Source organism: Candida margitis (assembly GCF_024628925.1).
Source record: "Candida margitis strain CBS 14175 chromosome Unknown scaffold30, whole genome shotgun sequence".
NCBI classification, from domain to species: domain Eukaryota; kingdom Fungi; phylum Ascomycota; class Pichiomycetes; order Serinales; family Debaryomycetaceae; genus Lodderomyces; species Lodderomyces margitis.
In genome coordinates this window covers 75,837-90,236 of record NW_026261834.1, presented here as the reverse complement: position 1 = coordinate 90,236, position 14,400 = coordinate 75,837, and the positions used below count along the sequence as shown (strand labels likewise).

At 40.0% G+C, this 14,400-nt stretch overlaps 8 protein-coding genes across 8 annotated transcripts; 5 read left to right on the top strand and 3 right to left on the bottom strand. All coding sequences in view use genetic code 12, as the record gives it.

The window, feature by feature from the left end:
• Nucleotides 1–227: 227 nt before the first annotated feature.
• On the top strand, nucleotides 228–2,282 carry FAA4 (long-chain fatty acid-CoA ligase; the record flags this gene model as incomplete). Its single annotated transcript, XM_051815758.1, has 1 exon — nucleotides 228–2,282. One exon carries the CDS (start codon nucleotides 228–230, stop codon nucleotides 2,280–2,282), a length of 2,055 nt encoding a protein of 684 aa, XP_051670859.1.
• Nucleotides 2,283–2,512: 230 nt separating this feature from the next.
• Nucleotides 2,513–4,396, bottom strand: CANMA_003570 (uncharacterized protein; the record flags this gene model as incomplete). Its single annotated transcript, XM_051815757.1, has 1 exon — nucleotides 2,513–4,396. One exon carries the CDS (start codon nucleotides 4,394–4,396, stop codon nucleotides 2,513–2,515), a length of 1,884 nt encoding a protein of 627 aa, XP_051670858.1.
• A 795-nt stretch (nucleotides 4,397–5,191) lies between these two features.
• Nucleotides 5,192–6,364, top strand: CANMA_003569 (asparaginase; the record flags this gene model as incomplete). The annotated part of the gene is made up of 1 exon (XM_051815756.1): nucleotides 5,192–6,364. The coding sequence occupies one exon, from the start codon at nucleotides 5,192–5,194 to the stop codon at nucleotides 6,362–6,364; it is 1,173 nt and encodes a 390-aa protein (XP_051670857.1).
• Nucleotides 6,365–6,542: 178 nt separating this feature from the next.
• CANMA_003568 (uncharacterized protein) lies at nucleotides 6,543–6,866 on the top strand (the record flags this gene model as incomplete). The annotated part of the gene is made up of 1 exon (XM_051815755.1): nucleotides 6,543–6,866. The coding sequence occupies one exon, from the start codon at nucleotides 6,543–6,545 to the stop codon at nucleotides 6,864–6,866; it is 324 nt and encodes a 107-aa protein (XP_051670856.1).
• A 72-nt stretch (nucleotides 6,867–6,938) lies between these two features.
• On the bottom strand, nucleotides 6,939–10,727 carry CANMA_003567 (uncharacterized protein; the record flags this gene model as incomplete). Its single annotated transcript, XM_051815754.1, has 1 exon — nucleotides 6,939–10,727. One exon carries the CDS (start codon nucleotides 10,725–10,727, stop codon nucleotides 6,939–6,941), a length of 3,789 nt encoding a protein of 1,262 aa, XP_051670855.1.
• A 298-nt stretch (nucleotides 10,728–11,025) lies between these two features.
• PUP1 (proteasome core particle subunit beta 2) lies at nucleotides 11,026–11,832 on the top strand (the record flags this gene model as incomplete). Its single annotated transcript, XM_051815753.1, has 1 exon — nucleotides 11,026–11,832. The coding sequence occupies one exon, from the start codon at nucleotides 11,026–11,028 to the stop codon at nucleotides 11,830–11,832; it is 807 nt and encodes a 268-aa protein (XP_051670854.1).
• Nucleotides 11,833–12,062: 230 nt separating this feature from the next.
• Nucleotides 12,063–13,082, top strand: AHA1 (Aha1p; the record flags this gene model as incomplete). The annotated part of the gene is made up of 1 exon (XM_051815752.1): nucleotides 12,063–13,082. One exon carries the CDS (start codon nucleotides 12,063–12,065, stop codon nucleotides 13,080–13,082), a length of 1,020 nt encoding a protein of 339 aa, XP_051670853.1.
• Nucleotides 13,083–13,121: 39 nt separating this feature from the next.
• CANMA_003564 (21S rRNA (uridine2791-2'-O) methyltransferase) lies at nucleotides 13,122–13,871 on the bottom strand (the record flags this gene model as incomplete). The annotated part of the gene is made up of 1 exon (XM_051815750.1): nucleotides 13,122–13,871. The coding sequence occupies one exon, from the start codon at nucleotides 13,869–13,871 to the stop codon at nucleotides 13,122–13,124; it is 750 nt and encodes a 249-aa protein (XP_051670852.1).
• Nucleotides 13,872–14,400: the final 529 nt, after the last annotated feature.

Genomic DNA, 14,400 nt, shown 5'->3' with positions numbered 1-14,400 from the left:
AATCACTAGAAAAAGAAACGTCTTAAACACCACACCATTCTTTCATTCCTTTCCCTCCCCCAACAAATTTTTTTCTATTTTTTTCCCCATTGTTTACAATTGCTTTACATTAATTTTTTTTAGATTTTAAGTAACATCAGCAATCGAAAACTTCTTAAAATCACAACATTAAAGTCACTACAACTACTACTAGACTCAATCTACACTAAATCCTTTTCCCAAAAAGTATGACTTTATTAACTGTTGCTGTTGGTGAGGCCAAACCAGGTGAAACTGCACCAAGAAGAAAAGCTGCTCAAAAAGATGGATCCCTTGACCGTCCAACCGACTGTAAAGGAACCACTATTCCTGAATTTATCGAAGAATGTTTTAAAAGAAATGGTAACAAGAACGCCATGGGTTGGAGAGATTTGAAGGAGGTTTACGTTGAAACCAAGGAAATTACCAAAAATATTGATGGCGAAACCAAAAAAATTTCCAAAGATTGGACTTATTATGAAATGGGTCCTTACCAATACATCAAATATCCAGAATTGTTGACCTTGATCAAAAACTACTCCAAAGGTTTGATTGAATTGGGATTAAAGCCAAACCAACAAACAAAATTGATGGTTTATGCTTCCACTTCTCAGAAATGGTTACAAACATTTTTAGCTTCAACTTTCCAAAACTTGCCCATTGTTACTGCTTATGATACTCTTGGTGAACTGGGTTTGACGCACTCCTTGGTTCAAACTGACGCTGATGCCGTCTTTACCGACAATGCCCTTTTGAAGACCTTGCTCAACCCATTGAAAGAAGCCAAGAATGTCAAGTACATCATCCACACTGAACCAATTGATCCTAAAGATACGAGAAAAAAGGGTTTGATCTACAAGGAAGCTCAGGATGCTAAAGATGCATTGTTGAAAGTTAACCCCAACTTGAAGTTTATTTCTTATTCTGATGTCATTGAATTGGGAGCTAAATCAAGCAACGAATTACATTTGCCAACTGCTCAAGATTTGGCCTGTATTATGTACACTTCCGGTTCAACAGGTGCCCCCAAAGGCGTGTCTATAACCAATGCCAATATTTTGGCTGCTGTTGCCGGTATTTCAACCAATGCTGGTAGAGATGTTGTTGGTGAGGGAGACTCAGTCATTGCGTTTTTACCATTGGCCCATATTTTTGAATTGGCAGTGGAGTGTCTCACCTTGTGGTGGGGTGTACCATTGGGATATGCCAATGTCAAGACCTTGACCGAAACCTCTTGCAGAAACTGTCAAGCTGATTTGGCTGAATTTAAACCAACTATTATGGTTGGTGTTGCTGCTGTTTGGGAATCGGTGCGTAAGGGGGTTTTGGCTAAACTTAATAAAGCGCCATTTCTTCAACAGAAATTGTTTTGGGCTGCGTTCAACTATAAAACAACCATGAATAAGTCGCATATACCCGGTGGTGGAATATTTGATTTCATATTCAAAAAGGTCAGAGCTGCCACTGGTGGCCGTGTAAGATACACTATGAATGGTGGATCGCCAATTTCCATTGATGCCCAAACTTTTGTTGCCACATTGATTGCTCCAATGTTGTTGGGATACGGATTGACTGAAACATGTGCCATGGGTACTCTTGTTGAACCTAAACATTTTGAATTGGGCACCTTGGGAAGCTTGGTTGGTTCAGTAACTGCTAAATTGGTTGATGTCCCAGATGCTGGTTACTATGCCAAAAACAATCAAGGAGAAATTCTTTTGAAGGGTGGTCCAGTGGTTAAAGAGTACTACAAGAATGAAAAGGAAACAAAGGAAGCATTCACTGAAGATGGATGGTTCAAGACGGGTGATATTGGTGAATGGCAACACGATGGAGGATTAAAGATTGTTGACCGTAAAAAGAATCTTGTCAAGACCTTGAATGGTGAATACATTGCTTTGGAGAAGTTGGAATCAGTTTACAGATCGAACCAATTAGTGATGAATTTGTGTGCTTATGCCGACCAAACTAAAGTCAAGCCCATTGCCATCGTGGTGCCACAAGAGAGCTTTTTGCAACAATTGGGTTTCGGCACCGATACTGCTTATGACGATCCTAAATTGGTAGCTAAAGTTACTGCCAGCTTGAATGCCACGGGTAAGTCACAAGGTTTGAATGGTATTGAGTTGTTGCAGAGTGTTGTTCTTGTTCATGATGAATGGACACCGGAAAATGGATTTGTGTCGAGTGCTCAAAAGTTGCAGAGAAAGAAGATTTTGAAGACTTATGAGGATCAAGTTAAGAAGGCTTATGGAGATGCTTAAATGAAAAGAGAGAGAGAAAGAGAAAGAGAAAGAGAAAGAGAAAGAGAAAGAAGGTAATTATTGGAGTTTGTAGACAGTTTTTATTGATTTATAATATTGATGTTGCTATTGTTTCGTTATTCTTTGCTTTAGATGCTCCTAGTATTCCTACTTTGCAAAGGTATACAAAAAAGCTATTACTAACCCCTATAAAAGACTTATCTAGCGAAAGTCACATCTAAGCTCCTCCTTCACAAGACATACTTATCCAACTCATTCAACCGTTTATTGACATCCGACATCAAGATCGAATCGGTCTCAACCAACTTCTTAATCAAGTTCAAATCAATTGACTGGACAATCTTGCGCATCTCGTATTCTTTAATCAACAATTTAAAATAATTCAATCTGTCATGTTTGGGCACCAATTTTTCAAAATAGTGCAAGTTAATATGCAAGAGATTGGCTAATGTTGCGTGATTGATGGTGTTGGAATCGGCTAGGTCTTTTTGGTCCTTGAGCGCTTGCAAGTATCGGTTCTCGTACAATTGGCGGATGTAGAGTGTGGATGGATCTTGAGTAGTTTGGTTCTTGGCAGTGGCACCAGTGGGGATGCTTGTGCTTGTGCTTGTGCTTGCGGTGAGTTTGAGTTTGGTGGAGATTGAAGCGAGGAGGTGTTCTGGAAACGGTGGGGACTTGGCGGGATTGAGATCTTGGCTGGGTTGTCGTGATGCTTGGGCGTCTTTGACATTGCTGTTGTTGCTGTTTGCGTGTATAGATAATGACTTTGATCTTGTTGGCGCTGACAAAGCACCGGTTGTGACAGATGCAGCATCGGGAGAAGTAATTGTATAATCGATATTGGCACCGGATTCGAAATGTTTATCAATGATATTGCGTAGAATTTGTATTTCAATACAAAGAGAATCAAGCGCTGAATTATGATCATTTTCCAACGTGATTAGCTTGCGATTACATTTAGTCTTGATGGTGGCAATTTGGTTGGCCATAGATTCCAACTTGGTCTCCTTTTCCAAAACTTGTTTCTTGTAGTGGCGCAACTTCTTTTCCCATTGGGCCTTGTCTTCGGAATGTGATTGAGTCACTGATTCGATATTAGCTGCCAATGATTGATTTTGTTCGATTAGATCGCTGTTTTCCAGCTTCAATTTGGGTAAATCTTGATTCAATTGCAAATTCTCGTGGCGTAATTGAGATGCATCACGTTCCAATTGTTGAATTTGTTCTTGTTGCCCTTGAAATCTATTATTCAGGTCATTTTCAAATGATTCAAACGTAGATTTGCATTCTAACAACTCAGATATGGTTTTAGCGGCATTCATTGAAGATTCCTTCAATTGCGCTTCCAATAGTTCAATCTTGTGGATGTGTTGTGTTTCTACTTGCTTCAAATCATGTAAATCCAAATTGAGTGCCTTGTTAATTTCATTCTTTTCCTTTACGGCTTCTTCAAATGAGGAAATCTTCTTGTGCAAATTGTTGCGCTCATTCATCCACGTTTGTGTTTGAAATGACATTGATTGAGTCGTTTTCAATTCAGTAATCTTGTCGATAATCTTGGCCATGTTGGCTTCAGTAAATGACAAGTCCAAAGCTAAACAAACTTGCTGCATCGTTTGTTGTAAATATTTTGGTGAAGCGCCAATCATTATTGCTCCTCCTCCTCCTGTCGCCGTGGGAATTTGTCTTCCATTATCACTAATCGAATCTCTAATTGACAGTTGGTCAAACGAAGAATCCTGGAACCTAACCCGATGGTCATTGTTATGAACGCCATGAAGGGGCAAGCTGGGGAAATCATTGGATCTTCTTGCTGCATGGGTGATGGTATTACCATTATTGCTGTTGCTGACAAAACTATTACTGTTCAATGAAGAATAAAAATTCGATAGCGACCCCGCACCACCACGTCCATTACTTTCATTAATTGACAATTCCGTAAAATTGTGATCAACAACTTCATTAATGATTGTATTTGCGCGTAATTCCAACCGTGATGTAACTTCAGGATTCATTCGACGAACTTGGCGTCTTAATCGAGGGACGACTTGATGGACTTCACCATCGACTTCGTAATGCGAGCCAATGACATTTGGGTCTCTGGATGTTGTCATTGTAGGCAGGTAGTTTGGTTAGTTATGGTTAGACAAACTGTATTGAATTGTGTTGCAAAAAAAAGAACAAAAAATAGAAAATAGGATTAGCCATTTGTGTGCCTGTGGTTAACTTTTTGTTATGCTGAGGATATGTTAAGCTGTAGGTCATTATCATGAAATGTCATATGACTGCTCTCCTGTTATAATAAAACTAGTACTGCAGTTTATAAGTAATCTCTTCAGCCATATGAATGCCTGTTTGGAAGTTCTCGCCATCAATACATCTCAATTTTTAGGGAAAGGTGCCACACAAATTCAAAATCTTGCTGAAGGAAGCCTGAATCAAAAATCGTATAACCTCACCCCACATCATCTATCCAAACTAAGTGTTTCATATATGTAAATTGGTTGGTAGCGCAATCGGTTCGTCGATGGGTTAACAGTCTGAATCAGCTGATAACTGGAACCATTCATTTGACGACCCCATGTCAGAAGCTATAGGCTCTATTCAAATGAGTAGGGCCAATTCATCCTGTTAGCTCAGCCCGACGTTGAGAAGCAGCAACTTCAACATGGTTCAGAATTGATACGGCTATCCCTTCATCTCTAAGGCCCATTCTATCCTCTTTTCAAGGTGCAAACTCCCACTAACTGTCTTGATTAACTGATACTGTTTTTCATAGCTTGCTTTTTCATGGCAGTGTGTCCCCTGTATATCTCTTAAGGCGATGAGTCTTGACATTTCTTTTCTTTTTTTTTTTTCCTTTCTTCACGTTCCATATGGTACAACCAGTGACCACACTCCAAGAAACAATGACAGGGAGCTCCATCACTAATTTTGTTCCTCTATCCAATATCCACGAGAACTCTTCAAGCTGCACGTGTCCACAACACGTTGAAATTACAGACTTCACTAAACTAGACCATCATGCTTTCAAATTGAGATATAGATCCAACTCCGTCATTTCGGCATCCACAACCGAAGATGAAAAACCCTTACCAGTTATTAAAATTCTAGGTACGGGTGGAACAATTGCCTCAAAGGCTCAGTCTTCGAACGTGACTGCTGGCTATGCCGTAGATCTCACCATTGAGGAGCTACTTAGTCACATACCTGACTTGTCGACAACTTGTATATTGGAGTATGAGCAAGTGATGAACATTGATTCGAAGGATATGGGCTTAGAAGAAGTCTCAATATTGCACGGACAAATAAAGAAGGATTTGGACAAGTATGATGGAATAGTTATCACACATGGAACTGATACCATGGAAGAGACGGCATTTTTTATCCAGTCAACTATAAATACAGAAAAGCCAATTGTATTTTGTGGAAGTATGAGACCTAGTACTGCCATCTCATCAGATGGGCCTATGAACTTGTATCAAGCCATTGTCATTGCGTCACACCGGGAAAGTCGTGGACGTGGGGTGCTTATTGCATTGAATGATCGCATCGGAGCTGGATATTACATCACCAAGTCAAATGCAAACTCATTGGACACTTTTAAAACCGTTGGACAGGGCTATATAGGAAATTTTGTCAACGATGAGGTGAGATACTATTTCCCCTCAGCCAAGCCGTTAGGTATGACCTATTTCGAAGTAGACAAAGAATTCCATCTACCTGAGGTGCCAATAGTATACGCTCACCAAGGACTAAACGAAAAGCTTTTAGAATTGTCAATTAAGGAGCTAGATGCTAAAGGTTTGGTGATTGCGACTATGGGTGCCGGATCATTATCGGCAAAGACAAATGAATTCTTGACCAAATTGGTTGAGCCAGGGTTCCCTGTTATTTACAGCAAAAGGTCAATGGACGGAATGGTACCTCTTGGAGGGTTGCCCAAATTCAATGGCAAGGTGTTTGAGAATGCAGTCGCTGGTGGCTACTTGAACCCACAGAAGGCGAGAATATTATTGCAATTGTGTCTCAATGAAGGTTATGACTTGAAAAAGATCAAGAAGGTGTTTAAAACGGTGTAGCGTGGTATGCAGCAATGATAGATTAGAGCTTTGTATAGAATCGAACTGCATAGAAACTGGGGGGAAGTTATTCCGATCGCTTTGCGCGGATCATCAAAAAAAAAAGAGTAAAACGAAAAAGTAAAACAGAGACTTAGGTTTCTTTCTTTTGCAGGCTTCAAATTCCTCCAACCCCACAATGGCACTCTTTTCAAAAGAAGAAAAAGTCGAAATAGCTCCAGACAAGTCTGAACGTGTCAAATGTTGGGACAAGCGAGACAGGTTTTTCCAATGTCTTTCAGAGAATTACATTGACAACTCATTAGATCCAAAAGAATTACCCAAAGTTAATGAAAAATGTGGCGATATCAAAAAGGAATTCGAGAAGGACTGTGTTAGCAGTTGGGTCAAATACTTTCAAGAAAAGAGATATAATGATTTAGTTAGACAAAGGTATATTGCCAAATTAGAGAGCGAAGGTGCTCAACCATTACCCTTCAAGATTGAAAGCATAAAGAAGTGAATTGTGGAAAAGGTAATAGAGAAAAAAAAAAAACACAATTGCCGTATAAGTATCTAAAAAAATATATTTATGCTAGTTTGCTGTGATATGTAAAGGACTTCTATTGATGCATTGCTCTGTTGAGAGATCAACCACAGTTCCCCATTCGTACTCCCCCTTTTCAATAATGACAAAGCTAGTGTCTACGGATATGTGATCCTGCGGTTGAATGACGGGCAATTTCTGCTGCAATATACCGTTGATTAAAACCTTCTTATCAATCGATAGCAGTTTAGGTAAATTGGCAGTAGGGGAGGTTGTCACCTGTAGTGGTAATTGACGGATAAACCCGCTTATCCCGTGGCTGGTGTGATTGGTTATTGTCGTTCTCAATGTATAGAATTGGTCAACTTTTAGATCATGCAATCGACCAGATTTAAAGTCCTGTCCATCCAATGCGATGCTTGTTTCGACCTCCACGTTGTTAATAACTAGAATGTTGGCCATTTTCAGAGTTAATCTTAAACCTCTCAATTCCAATTGTCCGTGTCTTTCATCAACACTCCAGCTCCCCGACAACTTTTCCAAAATTATCTGCTTGAGCCAAAACATCTTTATCATTTGAGCCTCGTCCTCTGGTGTAACAGCATAGTCTTTGATAAATTGCTTCTTCCTTAATGAAGGTATAGGATCTCGTGGTACATTTCGGACTTTTAGCACTGGTATGAAATATCTTGCAGTCTTGTTTGATTCAATCAAATCCGAAATTTTGAAGTCGCCATATTGTAGATCACAATGTAATGCGCCGGTCCAAGAGTTTCTCAAATCCAATACTAATAAGCAATACGATGCAACATCATCAGCACCTTTCAAGTAAGTAGTCACTGATGATATATTTGCTGGCAAATCAGCATTTTCCAATGTCTCCCTTGAGAAACACGATATTATATCACATCCAACAATCTCCAAGCTTTGTACAACTGAAACACCAATGGGGACATCCAAGTGTTTGATAAAAGATTGCTCATTTGAACGATTTGCATAGTCCAACACAATTTTCAGTTGTCTCATCATTTTTCTGCTAGTAAGCTCATACTGAATAGTAACCTCTTCGCCAGGTTTGATTGTCTCGCCAATAATGTCTTTATTCAAAATCCGAAATGATTTAAATTTGAGTAAGCCCCATTCTAACTCATACACTTCAAATGCATTCAAGTTTGGCTGACCCAATTTGCGGTCCAAAAAGTCAATAGCAGAGTCCCAAAATGAAAATGACAAATAATTGATAACTTCAGTCGAGTCATTAACCAACTTGACTTCAAATTGCACTTGCTCTCCCTCTAAAAGCATGATGCAACCATTTGGAATTGTTAAATTGACTAGTTTTAACACAGGTTGAGGCCGAATCACGATCAATGGCAAGCTGCGGACCAATACTCGTGGGTCCTTCTTCTCTCCTCTTAGGTACATGAAAAGACTCTTGTACACTGACTCCTTGGTCTTTAGACCCTGAATCTCCTCCTTTTTAGGTGCAATCTTAGAGCTACTGGTCGAACAAAGTTTGTCCACAATTGGAAAATACTGTTTTTCAAAGCCGCCAATCGTGATCATAAAACCAGTAATTTTCATGTCACCAACACTCAAAGCCTTAAATGAGACAATGATTGTGGAGGTGGACATGGGGGAGACTGTGCCAATATTGGTATCCTGGCCCGCTATCAGAGCAACATTGGATGTGGTTGCGTTGCGCTTGGGGTTCGCTCTTAATTTGTTAAGCGCTGGTGAGCTATGTGCCAGAGGAATTATCTGCTGCGTCATGGGCTTCAACGTCATCACTTCTGTGCCTTCACTTATCACCTCCAAATCATTGATCTCAACTTCAAATGCAAATGGGTTTTGTACTGTAACCTTAAGTTGATGAACCTCGTCTTTGATCAAAATGCGATCCATATTCACGGTGTCGGTTTTCAAATGATATGGATCGAAAAAGGATTGTTGGGAGGGATCCGCCTCACTGTCTACAAACGGAATCAAATGGTCCTTTTGTCTTGTCGACACAAACTTAACTTTCCGCACCATAAATGGATCAAAGTAGGGCACAGACAACAGAGACTGATTTGTGATCTTTTCAATCATGTTCCGTAGTTTTATTTGGCCATCTGCGGGTATATAATGTGAGTAACGGGCAAGCAGTAAGCAGCTGATGTAAAGTGCTAATTCCGTATCTCTTATATGTTCTGCAGAATTAAGGGCAAGTTTCAAAACTTGAAGTTGTAAAGACAACTGGACACTTTTGCGAGGTGGAACCAGTTGCAACGAAGCGATATCTGGCTCCCCGCCAACTCCATACAATTCAAACAAATCATCTAAAAGCTCTTTGATGGACATTAAATCGTGAGCTGTTTTCATTTTCGACACCAATGCAATCAAATGAAACCTTAAAATAAACGCTTCTTTTCGAAAAAACTTCAATTTGTGGTATACCTGAGCAACGTATGAATAAATATGACACTGGTCCAAAATGTTCAAATCGATTAGTTGAAGAAGAAATATTTTGTCAATATCGGCAAGTATGTCCTGAGTCAGAAAATACGTGTTGTCCACTTCTTCTGACGTAATGTTTCCCTCGACAATATCTTTCAAAGGAGAACTCAAGTGATATCCTGTCATGACACTCAACTTTCTCAAAATGCACTCAATGTAGACAACGTCGGGCACCATATTTTCTGGATCATCTGTGCTCTGTCCATAGAAATAGATTGCCTTGGTTAGCAAAACTTTCAAAGTATCCGGCACTGGCAACGTGTTCAAATCAACCGATGAAGTGAGGGGCATGGTGAAGCCATTTGATGTAGTCAAGGACGGCCTTGGTGATGCAACATTTGTCTTTGAGCTATTGGACTCTAGTGATGAACGCTTAGACGCAGAATGGTCTATCGATACTGACGCTTTTGAAATTTGCAACAAAGATCCAAGCACAGGGTTCAACAGGAAATGTACTTGAACAAATGAAAGCAAAAAAATACTCAAAGCCAATCCTTCCAAGGCGCTGCCCAACCAAAGGTAGTCATCAAAACGTCTCAAAGTAGTGACACTTTCAGTAAAACTGTGCAAGGCATCGTTGTACTTCCCGGTTAAAAGATATAGATTACCCATTAATTTGAGATATCTCCCATTATATTTAGAATGCGGTTTAGACTTATCTGTTGATGATTTTGGAGTATTTGGTGTATCAGTTGGTAAGCCATTAAATGAGGCTTTGAATGACGTTGATCCAGAACTTAGCCGCTTCTGGGCTTGGTTTATAGTTTTGGTTAGTACATGACTATCCGTAATTGACACCGGTGATCGTAGTGATATGTTGCTATAAGCAGATGCATACTCATCTAATGCAATTAAAAATGAGTCAAAAATTTCTGAAAATATACCCTCCAAGGCGGAAAAATGAGTGGCTGTTCCGTCATGAAAGTATGAGTTTGGCGTTGAGTTGTGAAGTTGCGATTCTGGTGCATCAAAATGAATAGTACTGTTTACAATTGCGCCCGAGTACAATTTCTTTAATTGGCCAATGTGGTCACTGTCTTTCTCATATCGGCCTATTCCCAAAACTATGAATGTTTTTCTAAATGGTTCAAATTCGTGTAAATAAATCAGATCGTCGTCAGTGGTAGTAAACTCAGGAATGATTCGACCTTCAGGAAACGTAGAAGGGTTGAAAAAATGTAAATCTGTATTGGACCTTAGGTCGAGGAGTCTTAAATCTGTCACATTCGATGTAATTAAATTAATGTAGCGGTTGAAATCGCGTAAGGTACAGTTATTTATAGGTACCAATAGTATCCTGACGGTAGCAGGAGTTATGAATTTGTATCTATTAGCCATATATTACAAACCATGAATTCTAATATGGAGTGTGAATTATAATGCTACTCTATCTTCAATTGTAATGTTACTCTATCTTGTAGTGCTCCTCTATCACCAATTGTGTGTGTCTGCTCTCTAGAACAAAAAAACAAAAAAATTCAGTTTAGTTGATCCGTTTGGTAAACAAAAAGTCGTGTCTTTTTTTTTTCTCGCCCTGTTTAGAATTTCAATTTTTGTCGTCCCAAAAAGTGAAGGCAAAAAAATCTCTGAGACCACTTTTTATCAAACCAAACTACGTCTACTCCACAACACCGTTATGCCAGGGTTAAACTTTGAAAACTACCAGAGAAACCAATTCTTGACAACCAAAGGATTTGCTCAGCCAAAAGCCACGTCTACAGGTACTACAATTGTCGGGTGCCAATTTAAAAACGGTGTCGTAATTGCTGCTGATACAAGAGCCACCGCCGGACCTATAGTTGCAGACAAGAATTGTGAGAAACTACACAGACTTTCTCCTAAGATATGGTGTGCGGGTGCCGGTACAGCTGCTGATACAGAAATGGTGACCCAATTGATTGCGTCCAATTTGGAACTACATGCATTGTCGCAGAATAGACAACCTCGTGTAATAACAGCAGTAACGTTGTTGAAGCAGCATTTATTCAAATACCAGGGCCACTTGGGAGCATACTTGATTGTTGCCGGAGTTGATCCTACAGGAGCTCACCTACTCTCAGTACAAGCACACGGATCAACTGATGTGGGAAAGTATCAAAGTTTGGGCTCCGGCTCTTTGGCCGCCATGGCGGTTTTGGAAACAAACTTCAAAGAAGACATGACTAAGGAGGAGGCTATAGATTTATGTGCAAGAGCTATCGAAGCCGGTATTTGGAATGACTTGGGTTCTGGTTCCAATGTTGATGTCTGTGTGATGGAGGTTGGCAAAGACGCGCATTTGATGAGAAACTACATTACGCCAAATGTGAGGATAAAAAAATGCAAAGACTACAAGTTTCCAAGAGGTACCACGGCGGTGTTGGGTCAAAAAGTACGTGACATCTGCGATGTCGAGGAAACAGTGGTTACATTTGACAACATGGAGGTTGACACTGCTGTGTAGCTTTTATAAGGATTTTTTTTCTAGAAATGTTTTAAATTTGATGTAGGAGCAGATGGAAATGTAGGGTCGTTTTATTCTGACAACTTTTCAAATGTCTTTAATTAGTGCACTTTTGTGGCAACTTAAGCGCATTCTGGAATTTTCGATGCAATTTTGGGACTCAGCGTACTTATTTCGTCTTCAAACTCTACCACGGTGAAATCTTGGACAACTAGAACTCACAGTAAAACATGGTTGTGAATAATCCAAATAATTGGCATTGGGTCGATAAGAACTGTTTGGCTTGGTCTAAGGAATACTTTGACGAGAAGTTGACAGGTTTGCATGTGGAGGAAGGTGCTAAAAAAGTTCAAGTTGCCAATGTTTCCTCTGTTGAGGGTGACGTTGACGTCTCGCAAAGAAAGGGGAAAGTGATATCGTTGTTTGATGTTCGAATTGTGTTGACCTTTAAAGGGTCCAACGATAAAGTTGACGACATAAATGGATCAATAACAGTCCCCGAGTTGGCATATGACAGCTCTTCTGATGGATTAGTGTTTGATATCAGTATCTACAATGAGTCAAGCGAAAATTCAAGCATCACAGACTTGATCAAGGCAAAGTTGATTCCAGAGTTGCGTAAGCGGTTGATACAATTTGGGCCCGATTTGATCGAAACAAACAGCAAGGATATTCAGTTGGAGGCAGAAAAAGTGACTTCTACTTATACAAAAGCAAACTTGACTCAAAGCAGCATGTCTGGTTCAAAGTCTGAACCAAAAGTGGACGCAAAGAGTGCTTCCGTGTCTAAACCTGCTGGAGCCCAACAAACGAAATCACAGTCGTCAGTTCCAAAGTACAATACAACAACGTTGCACCTCGAACCGACATTCAACACCTCAGCAGAGCAGATCTATATCACGTTGCTAGATGCTTCCAGAATTGCCGCATGGACAAGGTCCCATCCAGAAATCGAGCAGTTCCCACCAAAAGAGGGTTCATCATTCAGGTTTTTTGGTGGAGCAGTTTTGGGAAAACTTTTAAAGTTGGTGCCAAATGAACAAATCGTCGAGTTGTGGAGATTGCAAGACTGGAAAGAGGGCCACTATGCAGAGTTGGACATGAGGATGATTCAAAGCAGCGGAGAAACCAAATTGGTTGTCAAATTCAGTGGCATTCCAATTGGAGAGGAGGAGAGAGTCAGGGACAATTTTGAAGATATGTACGTCAGGTCTATAAAGATCACTTTTGGATTTGGTGCAGTTTTGTAACTTATATAGCTTTATCCTTTTTTTGCATTCTGAAACATATCACCTTTGAAGCTTCTCTACTTCCTCTGGATCGCTAAATAGATCTGCTAGTAGTATTTTGTTCTTTAAATCTTTCCTACCAAGACCAACAAAATATAACTCACTCGACTCCGATCGGCTGGAATGGGGCTTGAAAGCAACGTTTTTTGTAAATAGGACCTTCATCCTTGCCTCTAGCAACTTTAGCTCTGAGCCTTGCCACACTTTCATTACCATGTTGCCACCTACACGCAATTTATTAAACGCAAGTATTAAACTGGCATTGCAAAGGTCCATGTTTCCTATGTGATCATAATGATCGTGTCCAGTGCAATTAACCATCATGTCGCTCATAATAAGGTCAAGAGGCTGCATTGAACCATCGTTGTTTGTGAAAAACTGTCTTATCTTGCTGTGTGTGGCCGTCTTTGTCACATCTCCTTGTATGTAATGGCATCCTCTGTACGGAATAGCATGGTTGATATCGATCCCCAATATTGTGAAATCTCTATTTCCTAGTCTCTCAACGGCAACCTGGCTCCACGCTCCTGGGGCAAACCCCAAGTCCACTATGTTGTTACAGCAATTGTTGAAGAGGTGAAATTTTTCATCAATCTCTAGTAGTTTAAAGGCGGCTCTCGATCTGTAAAACTCCCCCCGCTTCTTGTTGTTGAAGGGATCACCTTTAACCTTTTGCAAGTGTTTCCTCAAAGACGATGACGACTTGTGTCTGGCAGAAGTGTAGCATAAGGGCAAACCTTTGACAAGCATTGCTTTTTTGCGGCGAGGAGAAGTGATGGGGAACGATGGGCAGGAAATATTTACATTTTTGCTTTACCATTTTTGTTGAGCACACATTGATTCAGATTATCAAGCTCATAAAGTTATTTTTGTTTCAGATGAGTTGTTGAAACTTTAACGAGGGGTTAGAATGTGTCAGTCGATGATGATGAGAGCAAGTGTACTCTCTCTACAAAAGAAGTGAAATACACTGTATGGACCCTCCACCCTCCTTTTTTTACTCCTACCCTGTTAAAAAGGCAGTCTATTAAATGGCTCGGATCTAGAGACACTAGCCCGAAATGGAGAAAGCTTTTCTTAGCACTTTCCAGGTTTGACAGCAAATTGCAGTCCTGATAAAAAGCAAAAATAATATCCGCCGCGTCCACCGCGTGATGTTACCCAATCTGGTAAATAAAAGCGTTGCTCTAACTCAATCCCTTCACTATATAAATACCCTCACTAAATTTGATTTTTCAATTTCTCCTCGTCATAGCAAACTTACATTCATTTGTTACAT